Raw genomic sequence first — 13,464 nt, 5'->3', positions numbered from 1 at the left:
CGTGAGCTGCCTGAGCGGTCTCCACGTTCCAGCCACCCGTTGGCGCAGAGCTTAACCAGCCAAACAAAGAGCTAATATTGCTCTAACCAAGTGTAAAACATTTACAAAAACAACGTGTTAACGATTACACTCCTGCGAAAAATTTACACTAGCAGCAAAGAATACATTTTGTTACTGCTACTGCGTATGGTTGAGTTCTGTGCCACCAGGCGGCTGTACCGTGCAGACCACATTTGCGTTCTGCTCATCCCGTGAAACGATACGCAAGGGGACACGGCTAGGCCCTGTCCCCTTGTGCTTGCGTTTACCCTAATGCCGGACTCGCGAAACGCTATTGTGTTAGTAATCTTCCGGTGTAAAGTGGCGGCCGCAAACGCGCAAATCCTAGCGCCGATCGGATAGCGGCAGTCCGATATGCGCTGCAGCCAGTCCACTCGTCTGCTGCCTTGCAGAGGGGCACGAATTCGCAGCTTGACGTATTGCCAGTCGCGAGGCCGGTAGGCTTTTCAGCCCGTGTTTTTCGCGCAGCAGATTTTGTTCGCGAGACAACCTGACTTTGGAGCGTAGTGTGTAAGCATGTAAGTTGTGTTTTGGTTCTGTGTGTGTGAGTTGTCAGTCAGCAATAGACACACTCAAGTAATCATGGCGTGGGTCTTCGTCGTCGTCTTCAACGTGCCATGGAAAAGCACAGGAGTGTGCCCGCTTCGCTGAAACTGTTAAGAAGTTTCGTAGGCTCTGTTCTGACGCGCGTCGGCAGCACACGTACACTATCGGCGGCTCGTACCAATGCAAGTTCAAAGCTCCCGCCTATCTGCTCCGGCGAGCTGTTTGGAGTCTCAACGGAAGATGACAAACCAACATGGCTGCGTTTTCGGCTTCAAAAACGTGGCGCCGAGGTCTCTCCTATTTCGTTTCTTTTCTCCATGGCCTCCGTTTATCCGCTAAAACAGGGTGTCTAGCAACCGGGAAAACCGGGAATTCTAATAGAATTTGAATAGTCTGGACATACTCAGGGAAAACTCGCGGAATTTGTGCTTCTATCAGGGAAAATTAGCTGTAACTTTATTGAAAGGGAACTAAAGTCGTGTTAATGCTGGCTCCAGTAACGGGAATCGCAAATAATCGTCACTGACGCCGTGTCATCGGCGCGATGTAATGCCAGAGTAGTTAACGACCGATTTTCCAGACGACTGATTTTTCTGACATGCCCGATAATTCGCACGGCTTTGCGGCACCACCACGTACTGCAGTCAGGGAAATGTATATTTGCCCTGACCGTAGGTTTGAAGCCACTACCGCCGCCATTTTGATTATCTCGCTGCATCGAACCGGCACTCTCGCACGCAGATCCGCTGGCAGCCGTAGCCACCACCGCGGCAACGTTAGGCCTAGCTACTTCTACGTTCGCTATTAAGGTTCTTGTCGTGCGGTGACGTGTTTTTCATTGAAAGAATTCGCCGCTGTCAGCAATGGCACCGACTCCGCCTTTGTAAGCCTCGCGATTGTCTTCGAAACTCGCAGAGCACAGCGCTTTGCGTAATGCCAGTCTCCGAAAGTTAGCTTCGCCTCTGTACAGCAGTGTTAGGCGGTGAAGCATAATAAGCGTGGGAAAGTGCAATTGTCACAGGACACAGTATGTATTCCTTAATTATACACGCGTGCATCCCCGTCTCCTGTCACAGTACGAGCGCCGATATGCCTAATAAGTGTACTGGCAGGCCTTAAGAGCTTTTTCGGACGTGCCTGTGGCAATTTTAGCCCTTAAGGGCAGTTAAAGACATGCATTCATATTTTTCGGACTGCCCGATTTTTCGGATGTATTTGCGGCTCCTAGGGAGTCAGAAAAATCAAACGTTGACTGTACAACTGACCAAGAGGATGCTTCAAATGATCCATGGGGTGAAAGCGTGGCATGAGGAGGATGAGAACAGAAAGGACCAACGCGGTGAGGAATTAACGGGAAAGGAAGCCTGCCACCGCCTCTTTGAAGGAGCTTGAGCTCAACAAGCAAAGTGTTGGCTGACGCCGAGATGCAGGTATCCCTCATCCAAACCAAAGTAAACTCCTTAAAGGAATGAAACCCAGCACTGAGATGTGTGCGGGCTGAGAGTTTGTCGGGACAGTTGAGGTTGGCTTCTCAGCTGCTGAGAGAGAATCTTAGTTGTGACAAAGTTCAGGCCTCATACGGATAAGCTTGCTATCAGTTGAAAAAAATAGCTCATATTCAAAAATAGTTACTTATGTATGCAGCTCCTTTTCATTCGTATTTGATAATGTTCGATTCAATTTGGAATCGGTTTTACCAATTTTTGGCTGTGCATTTTGCTAACACCTTTTTTCTGTTTTCTTTTTAAATAAAATAGATATTACTCCTTACGATTCAAACTGGATTACGATCTTCTTTTGTTTCAACAGGCTTACTAGAGTGACAGGATCGGGCCACATGGTGTCAGCCTGTATTGACATGAAACAAAGTTTTGGCTCATTCAGGGAATATTGCAAAGGTGCTCAGGGAAAACCTGGAAAACTAAGAGAATTTGGAAATGTTAACTTGGTAGACACCCTGTAGAACGTCCAGTCTGTTTTCAGTTACCGGAATGCCAGACAGGCTAAACTCTCTACTTTAAAGGGCTTTTAAAGGGAAGCTTCCTTTGCAACCCCCCCCCCCCCCATCCCCGCTTCCCTTGCTGAGCGTGGCTTCTACCTGCTGCTGCTGCTCGTGCGTTCTCGCCGAATAACTCACACTCGGAGGGATGGGTGGATAGATGCTATGAGCGTTCCCTTTGGAGTGGGGCGGGGGGTTGCGCAACCAAGCTCTTGTTATTATATTACCTAAAGTCCTACCTATATAAGAAAAACAAAATGAAAAAATAAACTCGTACGAAGAATTCCCATCACCAAAGTTTCTGAACCTCTATTGTGAACTTTTTTTTTACACCTCCGTTGTTTGTCGTTCGCCTACTTCCAACAATTTTCCATTCGCCTCTTACTAATGTCTATATCGGACATGTTTACTTTCCCCCAGCTTTCGCTGAGCCCAAGGGCTTCAAGGAGGCCAGTGGTGCCTAAACTGACCACTGGACAGATATTTTCACATTTTAATAAAACATGCTCCATCGTTTCCCTAGCCAAAAGTCTGGGGGGGGGGCAGTGTGTCATCCCCCCCTCCCCCACACACACACTTTTGAAAGCGGGCAATTTTGGCTGCACGCTGGAAAGTCGAACAAAACTACAGATGAAGCTAAATTTTCTTTCTGAATAGAGTGAGCTCATCAGTAATGCTTTGCTTTACTGCGCATCTCCTGCTTAGACAGCGAGGATTGTCTTCTGTGCCTTCTTAGTGGGCGACGCGCGGGGTTGGCCATAAACACACTCGCGTTACGGAGAACGCCTGACGCTGGGCAGTTAGCGCCCTAACAAATGTCAGCTTGCGCAACTTGCATCATGCCCAGGTTTTTGGGACCGCTGTTTCCGTATTCGAAAGCACAATCAGCTTCGTACATTTAACCTGCAGGCGAGGGGGAGGTCTGGATAAATCATTACAATCAGCCGCGCCCAACGACTGGCGTGCCTCACGGCATGAAATCGTTGGTTTATTAAATGCTGGAACTATTTAATCTCTGTCTAGAGATAGCCTAGGTAGGCGTTTATTTGATCGGACTACGGCAGATCACGGACTCCGAGCGCGAGCGGCATTCACGAGAGAAAGCGCTGAAGAGGACGACCCACTATATCGTTCCAATCATTCTCAATTACCCCCGGGAACGAAAAGGGAGCCATCCGGCGACCTAGCTTGTCACTATGAGTGGGCCATAGTAGGTATTGAGACGTTGACAATGTCTCCTCCACGTCCGCAATGACAACACGAGCGGTGCACGCCGCTATGGGGTGAATACGCTGGGCGCTGATTGTACATCAGCAATCTATCCAAACCATATAATGATTCCAGGGCTACAGAAGAAGACAGATCTACCGGCCCCTGCTCTAAAACAGCTGAGCTTACTTTTTTTGCATGAAAAGTACAGCAACCACGTGCACATCTATACCGATGAATCGACTACGTCGTCCAGTTCTGGTGGCGCGGTGGTCATACCAACGCGAGGAATAACACTGCCGTTCAAGACATCGAATGTCATGACCTCAACGGCGGCAGAACTAACGGCTCTGCGTCGTGCACTGGAATTCATTGATTCTGAAAGACCTAGAAAATGGGTTGTGTTCTGTAATTCAAAACTGGCATTACAGTGCACGCACTCAGTTCTCCGGCGCGGATGTCATGACCAATTGACATACGAACTCGTAAACTTCACCATCACGTCCAACAAAAAGGTCACGAGGTTGTTTTTAAATAGGTACCTGGCCATTGTGGAATCAGTGCCAATGATTCCGCCGATAACGCTGCTCGCACAGCACATCAAGAAGAGCACAGCGTTCCAATTCCGCTTTCGAGGACAGACGCCGCAAGGCAGCTTCGACACCTGGCACGTACTCTCTCACTGACCGAGTGGAACTCGCCAAACGTACGACTTTCACGACTGCATCGATGTAACCCCTCACTGCAACTGCGACCTCCACTCGGACTTCCTCGACGTTTCGACGCTACGCTTCTCTGTCGCCTTTGGTTAGGAGCTGCCTTTACAAAAGCATACTCTACATTAATTAGAGCACGACCTACTTTATAAGATACAGTAGGTCGTGAATTAGAGTGACCGACAGTGCAGCATGCGAGGTCTGCGGCACCGAAGAAAATATCGACCACCTGCTGATGTGCCACTGTTCACGATATGCCCCAGAGAGACAAGAACTTGCCAACGCTCTCCAAAAATTGGACAATCGGCCGCTTTCTGTGCAGGTGCCGCTGGAACATCGCCCCCATCGCTCGTCGGCCCATGAAGCGGTGAAGGTGCTTTTGTGCTTCTTGAGGACGACGAGCTTGTGCGAACATCTGTGACTATATACCGCATGGAAGAAGGAAACTGAGGAGAGGCCCTACCCCCTCCGCGCGCTAGGAGAAAAGTGTGGAGGAAATGACGTAGTAGGTTCTCCTTTGTTTTGCTGTTTTTTTATTTCTTTGCACAGACGAATAACAAAGCCGTCATTGTGGCCCGCCTCTGTGGCCCGCCTTTCGGGCCACAATGGCGGCTTCGTTATTCTTCTGTGCGCTCACACGTGTTGCTCCGTAGGTTTCGTACCGTGGCAAAGGCGCCGTGCGGGCAGGTTTGCGTTGGTCTCCATGTTTTGTTGTGCGGTGTTATCTGGACCGTGCTCTACCGGATGTTGCTGTGGCCAGGTGGCACAGGAGGAACTAAAGTTCGTCAAGTGAACGCGCATGCAACGCTGTACGCTATGTACCGCGCCACGGCAATGGCAATGGATGAAGGAATATCTGCGGGAAATTTTGCCCTCTTTGGCGGAATCATGCTAACATGCTAACGATTGTTTAGTATTGCTGCGGAGCGCGCGGGTCTCAGCAGAGCAGCACGGTTACGCGCAGTGCGGCGTGGTTTCGCGAGAAATGTAAACAAGAGAGGAGAGCTGGCCCGATAGGCAGAGCAACGCCATGAGCAACGCCAACTTCCGGCTTCACTTTCGCTTCACAAACAGTGACGTCAGGGCCTCTCCTGAGTTTCCTAATTTCTATAATACCACACGTGTCAGCGAACTCACCGCTAATTTCCTTTTTTCCTTCCCTCCTCTCTCTCCCTGTCATCTTTGTTTTCCCTTTTCCCATTCCCCCGGTGTAGGGTAGCCAACTGGGCGTTATTCTGGTTAACCTCCCTGCCTTCTGCTTTTCTCTTTCGCCTCCCCTTTCCTCTCCGTGGCAGGCACTGCGAAAACAATTACGGTCGCGGGAAACTGCTGCGAAAAATTGGAGGAGGCGTCGCCAGTCTTCCTTAATTCACTTTTTCCGTCCTTATTCCGGGGTACTCAAGCTTCCGCTGACGATAAAACTGGCTTACTTGCAATAGCCGACGTGTATTCCGCAAACGTAGCTCAACTGAACGATCAAGTTTCGCTTTCAATATGACTCGCTGCATGAAGAGTCCCGAGCAAGCCGGGTAACTTTCAGTGCTACGCCCTACGCAAACGGCGTGGCAAACGCTCGACGCGTAAGCCACGCCAGAACAACGCCGGCCGGCAGTGCAAACATCACTCCGGGCTCGCGCGACACGCGATATCGTCTTCCAGCATGGCGTGCGCGCCGGCGCTGGCCATCGGTTCCCACGGACATCGCGTGACCCCGCGCGGACAGCCGGTGTTGTTCTCACGACGCGAACACCGTGCAAACAAAAAGGGCCGGCCGTTCAACGTGCGGGCGTTGACGGCCTGCTGGAGGAATTGCCCTGTTTTGGTTTTGCCGACACGTGGGGCGAAGGCACGTGAGTGACTGACAGCTTTGTCTGGCAAGCCGCTCTCTTCTTGGGAACGCTGCGACCAAGTTTCTACAAGTTTCCGGGGTATGTGGAAAGGTGTAATGGTTCCACGACTTACTTTTGGAAATGCGGTTGTTTGCTTTAAATCAGGGCTACAATCAGGACCCGATGGGAACCAAAGGTCAGTGGGACGCCTCGCTCACGGGAAGACTACAAATGAAGCTGTGCAGGGTGATATCGATGGGCCGGGCTAGTTTTGAAGTGAGGAAAGCTCGCAGTAAAGTTGATTATGAAGAACGACTGAGGAATATGGAAAAAAGTAAATGGGCTGGGAGAGTGGATCGAGGTATCTGTACAGGAAAAAACATTGATTCACAGTGGAGGAAAAGAACTAGGAAGCTTACCAACAAGTATGCGGCCTGTAGGGTGGGAAAAAACAGCAACAAAAAAACGTCAAGCGGAAAGTCAGAGATGCTGAAATAATCTCATGGGTGGCGGCGATGAAAAAAAGAAACCTGCCACGAGTAACTACTTAAGAGGAAAAAAACGAAATCAGGGAAGAAACAATTTATGATAACTCAAAGGGAAGCTCAATACTTTTCGAAGCGAGTGTACCCGCCGTGGTTGCTCAGTGGCTATGGTGTTGGGCTGCTGATTACGAGGTCGCGGGATCGAATTCCGGCCACGGCGGCCACATTTCGATGGGGGGCGAAATGCGAAAACACCCGTGTGCTTAGATTTAGGTGCACGTTAAAGAACCCCAGGTGGTCAAAATTTCCGGAGTCCTCCACTACGGCGTGCCTCATAATCAGAAAGTGGTTTTGGCACGTAAAACCCCAAATATTATTATTTTTCGAAGCGAGATCGGGATGCCTTAGAACACGCGCCTATAAAGCGAGATATAAGAAGGAAGGAGAAGCATGTGCTTGCTGTGGTAAAGCTTAGGGAATCGATGGAGCATGTTTTATTAGAATGTGAAAATATCGGCCCAGCGGTCGTTTTCGGCACCACTGGCCTCCTTGAAGCCCTTAAGTTCAGCGAGAGCAGGAAAAAAGTAAACATGTCCGCAATAGAGGCGATTGGAAGATTGGTGAAGGAAAAGTAGGGAAACGACAAAAAAACGGAGACGTACAAAAAGCAAAGTTCGCAATAGGGGGATCAGAAAATTTGGTTGTGGGAGTTCATAGGGTTTTTTTTTCTTTCTTTTTCTTTTTTAACCTAGGTAGAACATTAGTCAATGTAATAGCAAGAGCCTGGTGGCGCTGCCCACCGTCCCCTTCCAAAGGGGGACGCTCATAACATCCATCCATCCATGCAAAGGAAAGCTGACCTATGTTCGTATGCACGATGTGCGAATACACTAACGGTGCACGGGCACAAGCACTAGAGGACAGGCCCTATCTCTTAGGACTTACGAAAGGTGTGAAAACTGTCGCGTACGGCTTCGCTGTTTTTAATGTATGACTTGCTTGGATCGTGATACACATGAGAACGATGTTTTTTTTTTTTTTTCAGAATGCGTAAGCATTTCCGTGTCTACCCAACGAGGAAACCCGTCCGCCCGACACGTAAGACGATCGCTTTCAAGGTAGGCCCGCAGCGGAGAGCGAATTGACCTTCGTGCTGCCTCTCGGGCTTCAATGCGAACTACGCGGCGAGAACACAGCGCACACGAAGCTATCGGCACTCGGCGCACTCTGTCTCCGCCGCAGATTGCTTTCAAGGCCCGCGCAGCCGCGTCATACGCAGCCGCCGCTAGGCTACGGTTGATCGCGGTTAAGTATGGCTCGCCTCCACAGCAGGCAGCGTCATCGACCCCGTCTACGTACGAGGTCTACCGAACGTGACACTGTTCAATTACGTCACGTATTCGCTTCATTTACAAAATCTATCTAGTCATTTCATCTCACGTACACATCTTCTGGGAGTTATCTATAACATTGTTAATACTCGCCTCTGCGTCGCCTCACGATAGTCTTAGTTAACATTTCGGTGTTGCAACCACGCTTCTCCGTTTCACGATTACTTCGCGGTGTTTCTCGCAAACACAGCAGCATACGATGACCGAACAGCAGGCTATTACAAGTAAATTCTTTCGCATCATTTAGATAACTCCCAGAGGAGATACTGCGTGGATTTTTATTTTGCATTTGGGTGACACTGCAGTGCTGTAAGATATGCAGTCTTGTGTCCTTCTTTCGCAAGGGTGTTTGTTTCTAGACGGTGAGAAAGCAAAAAGTTGCCATGGACAATCGGGCCATGAAAAAAATTAAAAAGGAAATGGCCACTCTGCACACATGTGTATAAACAAAAGTTTTCGCATTAATTTGAGAGGTGACTTTGTATCTACGTTTCTCTTGTTAATTGCAGTCTCTCTTCTACTTCAATCTCACACTTGCAAATTTGGAAAGAAGCATACTACGACAAGAAAGGTGTCCTTACTTTCTTTTTCTTGCTTTTTTTAACATGTGGACGTTCATCTCGGGACATATCGTTATACAGCGCTTTGAGCAGCTTTCTAGGTAGTCGCACAAAATTTTACAAATGATGTATAATATTCTATACACCAAACATATACTGATTATGGTTAGGGATGCTTATGAAAAGAAGAAAAAAAAAGCTGTAAGGGCGAAAGGGGGGGGGGGGGTTGCAGTAGAGCTGTGGCGCGCGCGCACACGTGCGCAGCCTGAAAGAAACGTTTGGTCTCTCGGCAGGTTTCGGGATTTGTGACGACCCAAACAACATGGCTAAACTCCGTCCACCCACTTTGTAAAGATGCAGGAAAGGAGGAATGAGAAGAGGAAAGCACGCCACAACACATCTCACACAGAGTATGATTATTACAAAGGAGAGTCTCGTCCCATAACCGAAAAAAAAAATGTTTTTTTTTCTTTGTAAGGAAGTTCAAGCACATCCTTTTGGTAATAAGTGATCATATTTAGGGAAAGATCAAACTGCTTAAGTTTGCTCTGCTGTACAGAGCGACAACTGTCGAAAGTTGTGCATTGTAAAAGTAACCACTCTAAGTGTTTCGCTGTAGACCAGCGCGCTGGGAGGTTTGCTTTAGAGGCGATAACACGCGTGCAGGTCCCCTGATAAATCTTTTCAGTGGATTAGGGCGAGGGGGGGGGGGTGGCACTAACTTGACCGGGGAGGAAGGGCGGATAGGGGCTGGGAAGGAGGCCACATGCTAACAGGAATACCTCGGGAAGGGGTCGGGGGCACGTGCATGGTGTGTCAACCCCTGGCTACGCCACTGCTTCAACCGGCGTGCGCTGGAAGCAGTGTATGAGCAACGTTTTAATCGTCTCTCCATGCCGAACGCGACGGACACTTTAGGTGTCGGTCGAAAGGCGTTCAAAAAATTCCGGCCGCCGATGTGTTAAAATGCTCGCTTCACGGACTTTTTCAAGCAGGTGCTAAGCGCACGTGCTGCCATTCTCTCAGCTTATGTGCGTTTGTTTATTTGTAACAACGCTCACGGTTCCCGTGCTAACGATCCTGATAGGTAAAAGCCATAAGTTTTCGCCTCGAAGGCTATCATATAATTGTTAAAGGGTGCTCCTCCCGGCAATGATGCTTACTGTGGAGAAGTCAGCTTTAGTAACGTTTTTTTTCCCTTTTTTTTCGTTTTTCTCCCTGTGATATACGTAAGCATGCACTCACGCAAGGGCAGCCATTGAGGCTGCGTCGTCACTGTGCTCTGTGCATAATTTTGCGCAGACGCGGTCCTTCCCTCTTCATTCTCACCGATTTCCTTCTAAATTGCTTTTGCTGTGTGAAAACTTGCCGAAGTAGAATCGCGCGCATTGCATAGCTCACCGTCGTAGGTGGGTCAGAGCTGGACGTCCATATCGTAGAAGTTGTTGTCGTCGGTCTGCGTGGCAATGCTGGCTCGGCTACTTGTCGAGACCAACGAACAGGCAGAACGCTGCTTGTCGCTCATCTCGTAGTCAACTGCACGAGATGGAAGAGAACATGGCGTCGACAAGCGAGACGACTCATATATTTTGTTAATTTTCAGTTTATTTACACGTACACTGATTGGGTTGATATGTAAGGTTAAAGGCCAGATTAGCTCTTCAAACTGAAGTAACGCCGCCCGTGCATTGTTCAACCAGCGGGGCTGAAAGGGATAATTGTCACACAACCTTCTGTAGCACTTTAGATATACAAAGGAAACTAAATACGGGTTTTTCAGAAAGAAGGCTTCGCAGTGAAGAAAAATTCGTCCTGAAACGGGGATTGAAACCGGGACCAACGACCAACACCTTTTCGGGGTGGTCGCTCTAGATACGATCTAACCAGGTGGTTAGCCGATCGAATTAATCGACAACTCGAATCGCATGGGCGCTGAATATGCCGAAAATGAATTTTAGGGTTTCCTTCTGATCCACAGTCGGGCGGTTTGTCTCGACCATGCGGGCTTCCGCAGCACTGGTTTTGCAAGAGCGTGGGTAGAGCTGCAAGCAGCTGACCAACTCTACGCGTTTTTAGTGCGCCATTCAGAATAGCAAATAGGTCGTCATCATCGCAACGTCCGTGGCGTCATCCGCCGAACATAGAATTCGTTAACAAAATGTCCATGTGCGGAGTTCTGCAAGTGCGTTTTTCTGCGCTTTTCGTTTGACCCGACTCGGATGGTAGGTCGAGATGTCGGTGGACCGAACCAAGGCGGCGTGATCACGCCGACTAATGCCAACCTTCCTGCTTCGCTCTCCGAACATGCTCCTGTAAGTTTTGACGGAGGTAGGGTGATCATCTGGTTCCAGGGAAATCGATAGGCGCTAAAGCTTGCTTGCGGATCCGCTAACATGCGACTTTCCTGTCTTCGTGACTCTGCCAGATTCTATGCAGCTTCTGTCTGCCTGACTTATCCGGGAGTAAGCAAGTAAAATTAATATACCTGTAGCGACTTCTTTTTTTGTTGAAAGCCTTAGAACTCCCTTTCATGCCTTGTCGCTGTTTCAGTTCTTGCTTTCGTACATTCTTTCTCATCTGTTTTTTTTTGCTTTGGTTTTCCACCTACTTAAATAGCGCGAAACGAGACAAAATAGGGGACAAGGACAAGCGCTGTCTTCGTTCCGCCTTTTTTCGCCCTCCTTTGTCTCGTTTAGCGCTGTTTAACACGATGGAAAAACAGGTGTGTCACTCTATGTCATGCCTTATTGCAGTTTAGTTCTAGTTATTTCTTTGGCACTGCAACATTAACGACACAAATTCTCAGCTCTTACGAGCGAAACAATGGAGCAGGTTAACGGGATGACAATGAGATGAAGGTTGAAAGGAGCCGCCGCATTCGTTTATGGTGTATCGGTCAGCACGTTGGGGACGCGCCGAACTGGGTCGAAATAATATCGGTAGTTTTACATCTGCTATACATGAACCGCCTTACGTTATGCAGCAACGCTGTTAATTCTATAATAATAATAATAATAATAATAATAATAATAATAATAATAATAATAATAATAATAATAATAATAATAATAATAATAATAATAATAATAATAATCGACGAAGGTCTCTCCCTGCGATCACCAATTACCCCTGTCCTGCGCCAACCGATTCCAACTAGCACCCGTGAATTTCCTAATTTCATCGCCCCACCTAGTCTTCTGCCGTGCTCTACTGTGCTTCCCTCCTCTTGGTATCCAGTCTGTAACCCTAATGGTCCAACGGTTATCTAGCCGGTGCATTACATGACCTGCCCAGCTCCATTTTTTTTCTCTTGATGTCAATTCTATACCCGTTTGCTCTCTGATCCAAACAGCTCTCTTTCTGTCTCTTAACGTGATGCCTAGGAATATTCGTTCCATCACTCTTTGCGCGGTCCTTAACTTGCTCTCAAGCTTCTTTGTCAGACTCCAAGTCTCTGCCCCATATGTCAGCACTGGTAAAATACACTGATATTGTGCACCTTCCTTTTCAATGATAATGGTAAGCTTCCACCAGTCAGGAGCTGACAATGTCTACCGTATGTGATCCAACCCATTTTTATTCTTCTATGAATTTCCTTCTCATGATCAGGGTTGCCTGTGATTAATTGACACAGGTAAACGTACTCCTTAACAGACTCTATAGGCTGACTGGCGATCCTGAACTCTTGTTCCTTTGCCCGGCTATTCACAATTATCTTTGTCTTCTGCACATTAATCTTCAACCCTACTCTTACACTCTCTCTGTTAAGGTCCTCAATTATTTGTTGTAACTCGTCTGCAGTTAATTCTGTAGTACAAGGAGAAACAGCGAATAGACCTAGGAGAGACTTAAAAAAAGCATAGTGTCGACCATTTGTGTCGACATGATTATGTCAACGCGACATATTTCATGTTGTTCGTTTTGTGCTTCTAGTTCGCAAATGCCATCACAAACTGCAAAGAGCGCCTTCGTACACCACTGCTATGGTGTACGGACTAGCTTCTGCCTCTGTAAGTATGCCGGCTTGCCACATCGCTGCAAATATATTCTGTAAGAACGAATTTTTATTGTTATTGGCAGGTCTAATTTTTGTGGCAACGGTGTTCTCGCCTAGCGATTTAAACGTAGGCTTCAGTTCCGGTGCTAGTGGCAAAATACCGTGAGTGTGACCAAGCGTAGAATGGCTGCGTTTATCTGAAGGGGGTAAAAAGCGCGGAGTGGTAATGATTTTAACCGTTTTGATCGACACAAGATAAAGTTGATGATTATAACGCCGTTTAGCGCATCTTTAGCCTGTTTACAACATATTCAAGAAACGGCGTCGCTATAGTGACGCTTAGCCAGGCAGACGACCTGTCAGTCGCAACGTAGATATATAGAGCAGCTCATTACGCAGTGCCACAGCCGTAGAGCGTAGACGTAGAGCTGCTTTTGGGCTCAATGTCTTAACAACGACTAAACAAGCGCTCAAGAAGTGCTGGACTCACTCAGCTCTTCCACAATTAAGCGCTTAAAGCGATCAGAGATAGCATCGCGACCACTGCTGGTTCACCCCCTTCCATCGTGTTTCGTGGGGCAGGTTCAGCCCGTAGTGCCGTGTCACAACATCGCGCCGGACTATCGACGCAAACGGCGGTTCCGTAACGTGACGCGACCCTTTACTGACGCT

At 48.2% G+C, this 13,464-nt stretch overlaps 1 protein-coding gene across 1 annotated transcript in view; it reads right to left on the bottom strand.

The window, feature by feature from the left end:
* The window catches only part of mtt (mangetout), a 60,573-nt gene that overhangs the window by 4,896 nt on the left and 42,213 nt on the right, over positions 1-13,464 (bottom strand). The window contains exon 8 of the mRNA XM_065427571.1: positions 10,197-10,331. Within this exon, the coding sequence (XP_065283643.1) occupies positions 10,210-10,331 (122 nt within the window). The 3' untranslated portion in view covers positions 10,197-10,209. The remainder of the gene's footprint in view (positions 1-10,196; positions 10,332-13,464) is intronic.

Source organism: Dermacentor albipictus, chromosome 2 (assembly GCF_038994185.2).
Source record: "Dermacentor albipictus isolate Rhodes 1998 colony chromosome 2, USDA_Dalb.pri_finalv2, whole genome shotgun sequence".
Taxonomy (NCBI): Eukaryota; Metazoa; Arthropoda; class Arachnida; order Ixodida; family Ixodidae; genus Dermacentor; species Dermacentor albipictus.
Note: the sequence above shows the minus strand (reverse complement) of the source record. Positions and strands in the feature narration are given on the sequence as shown.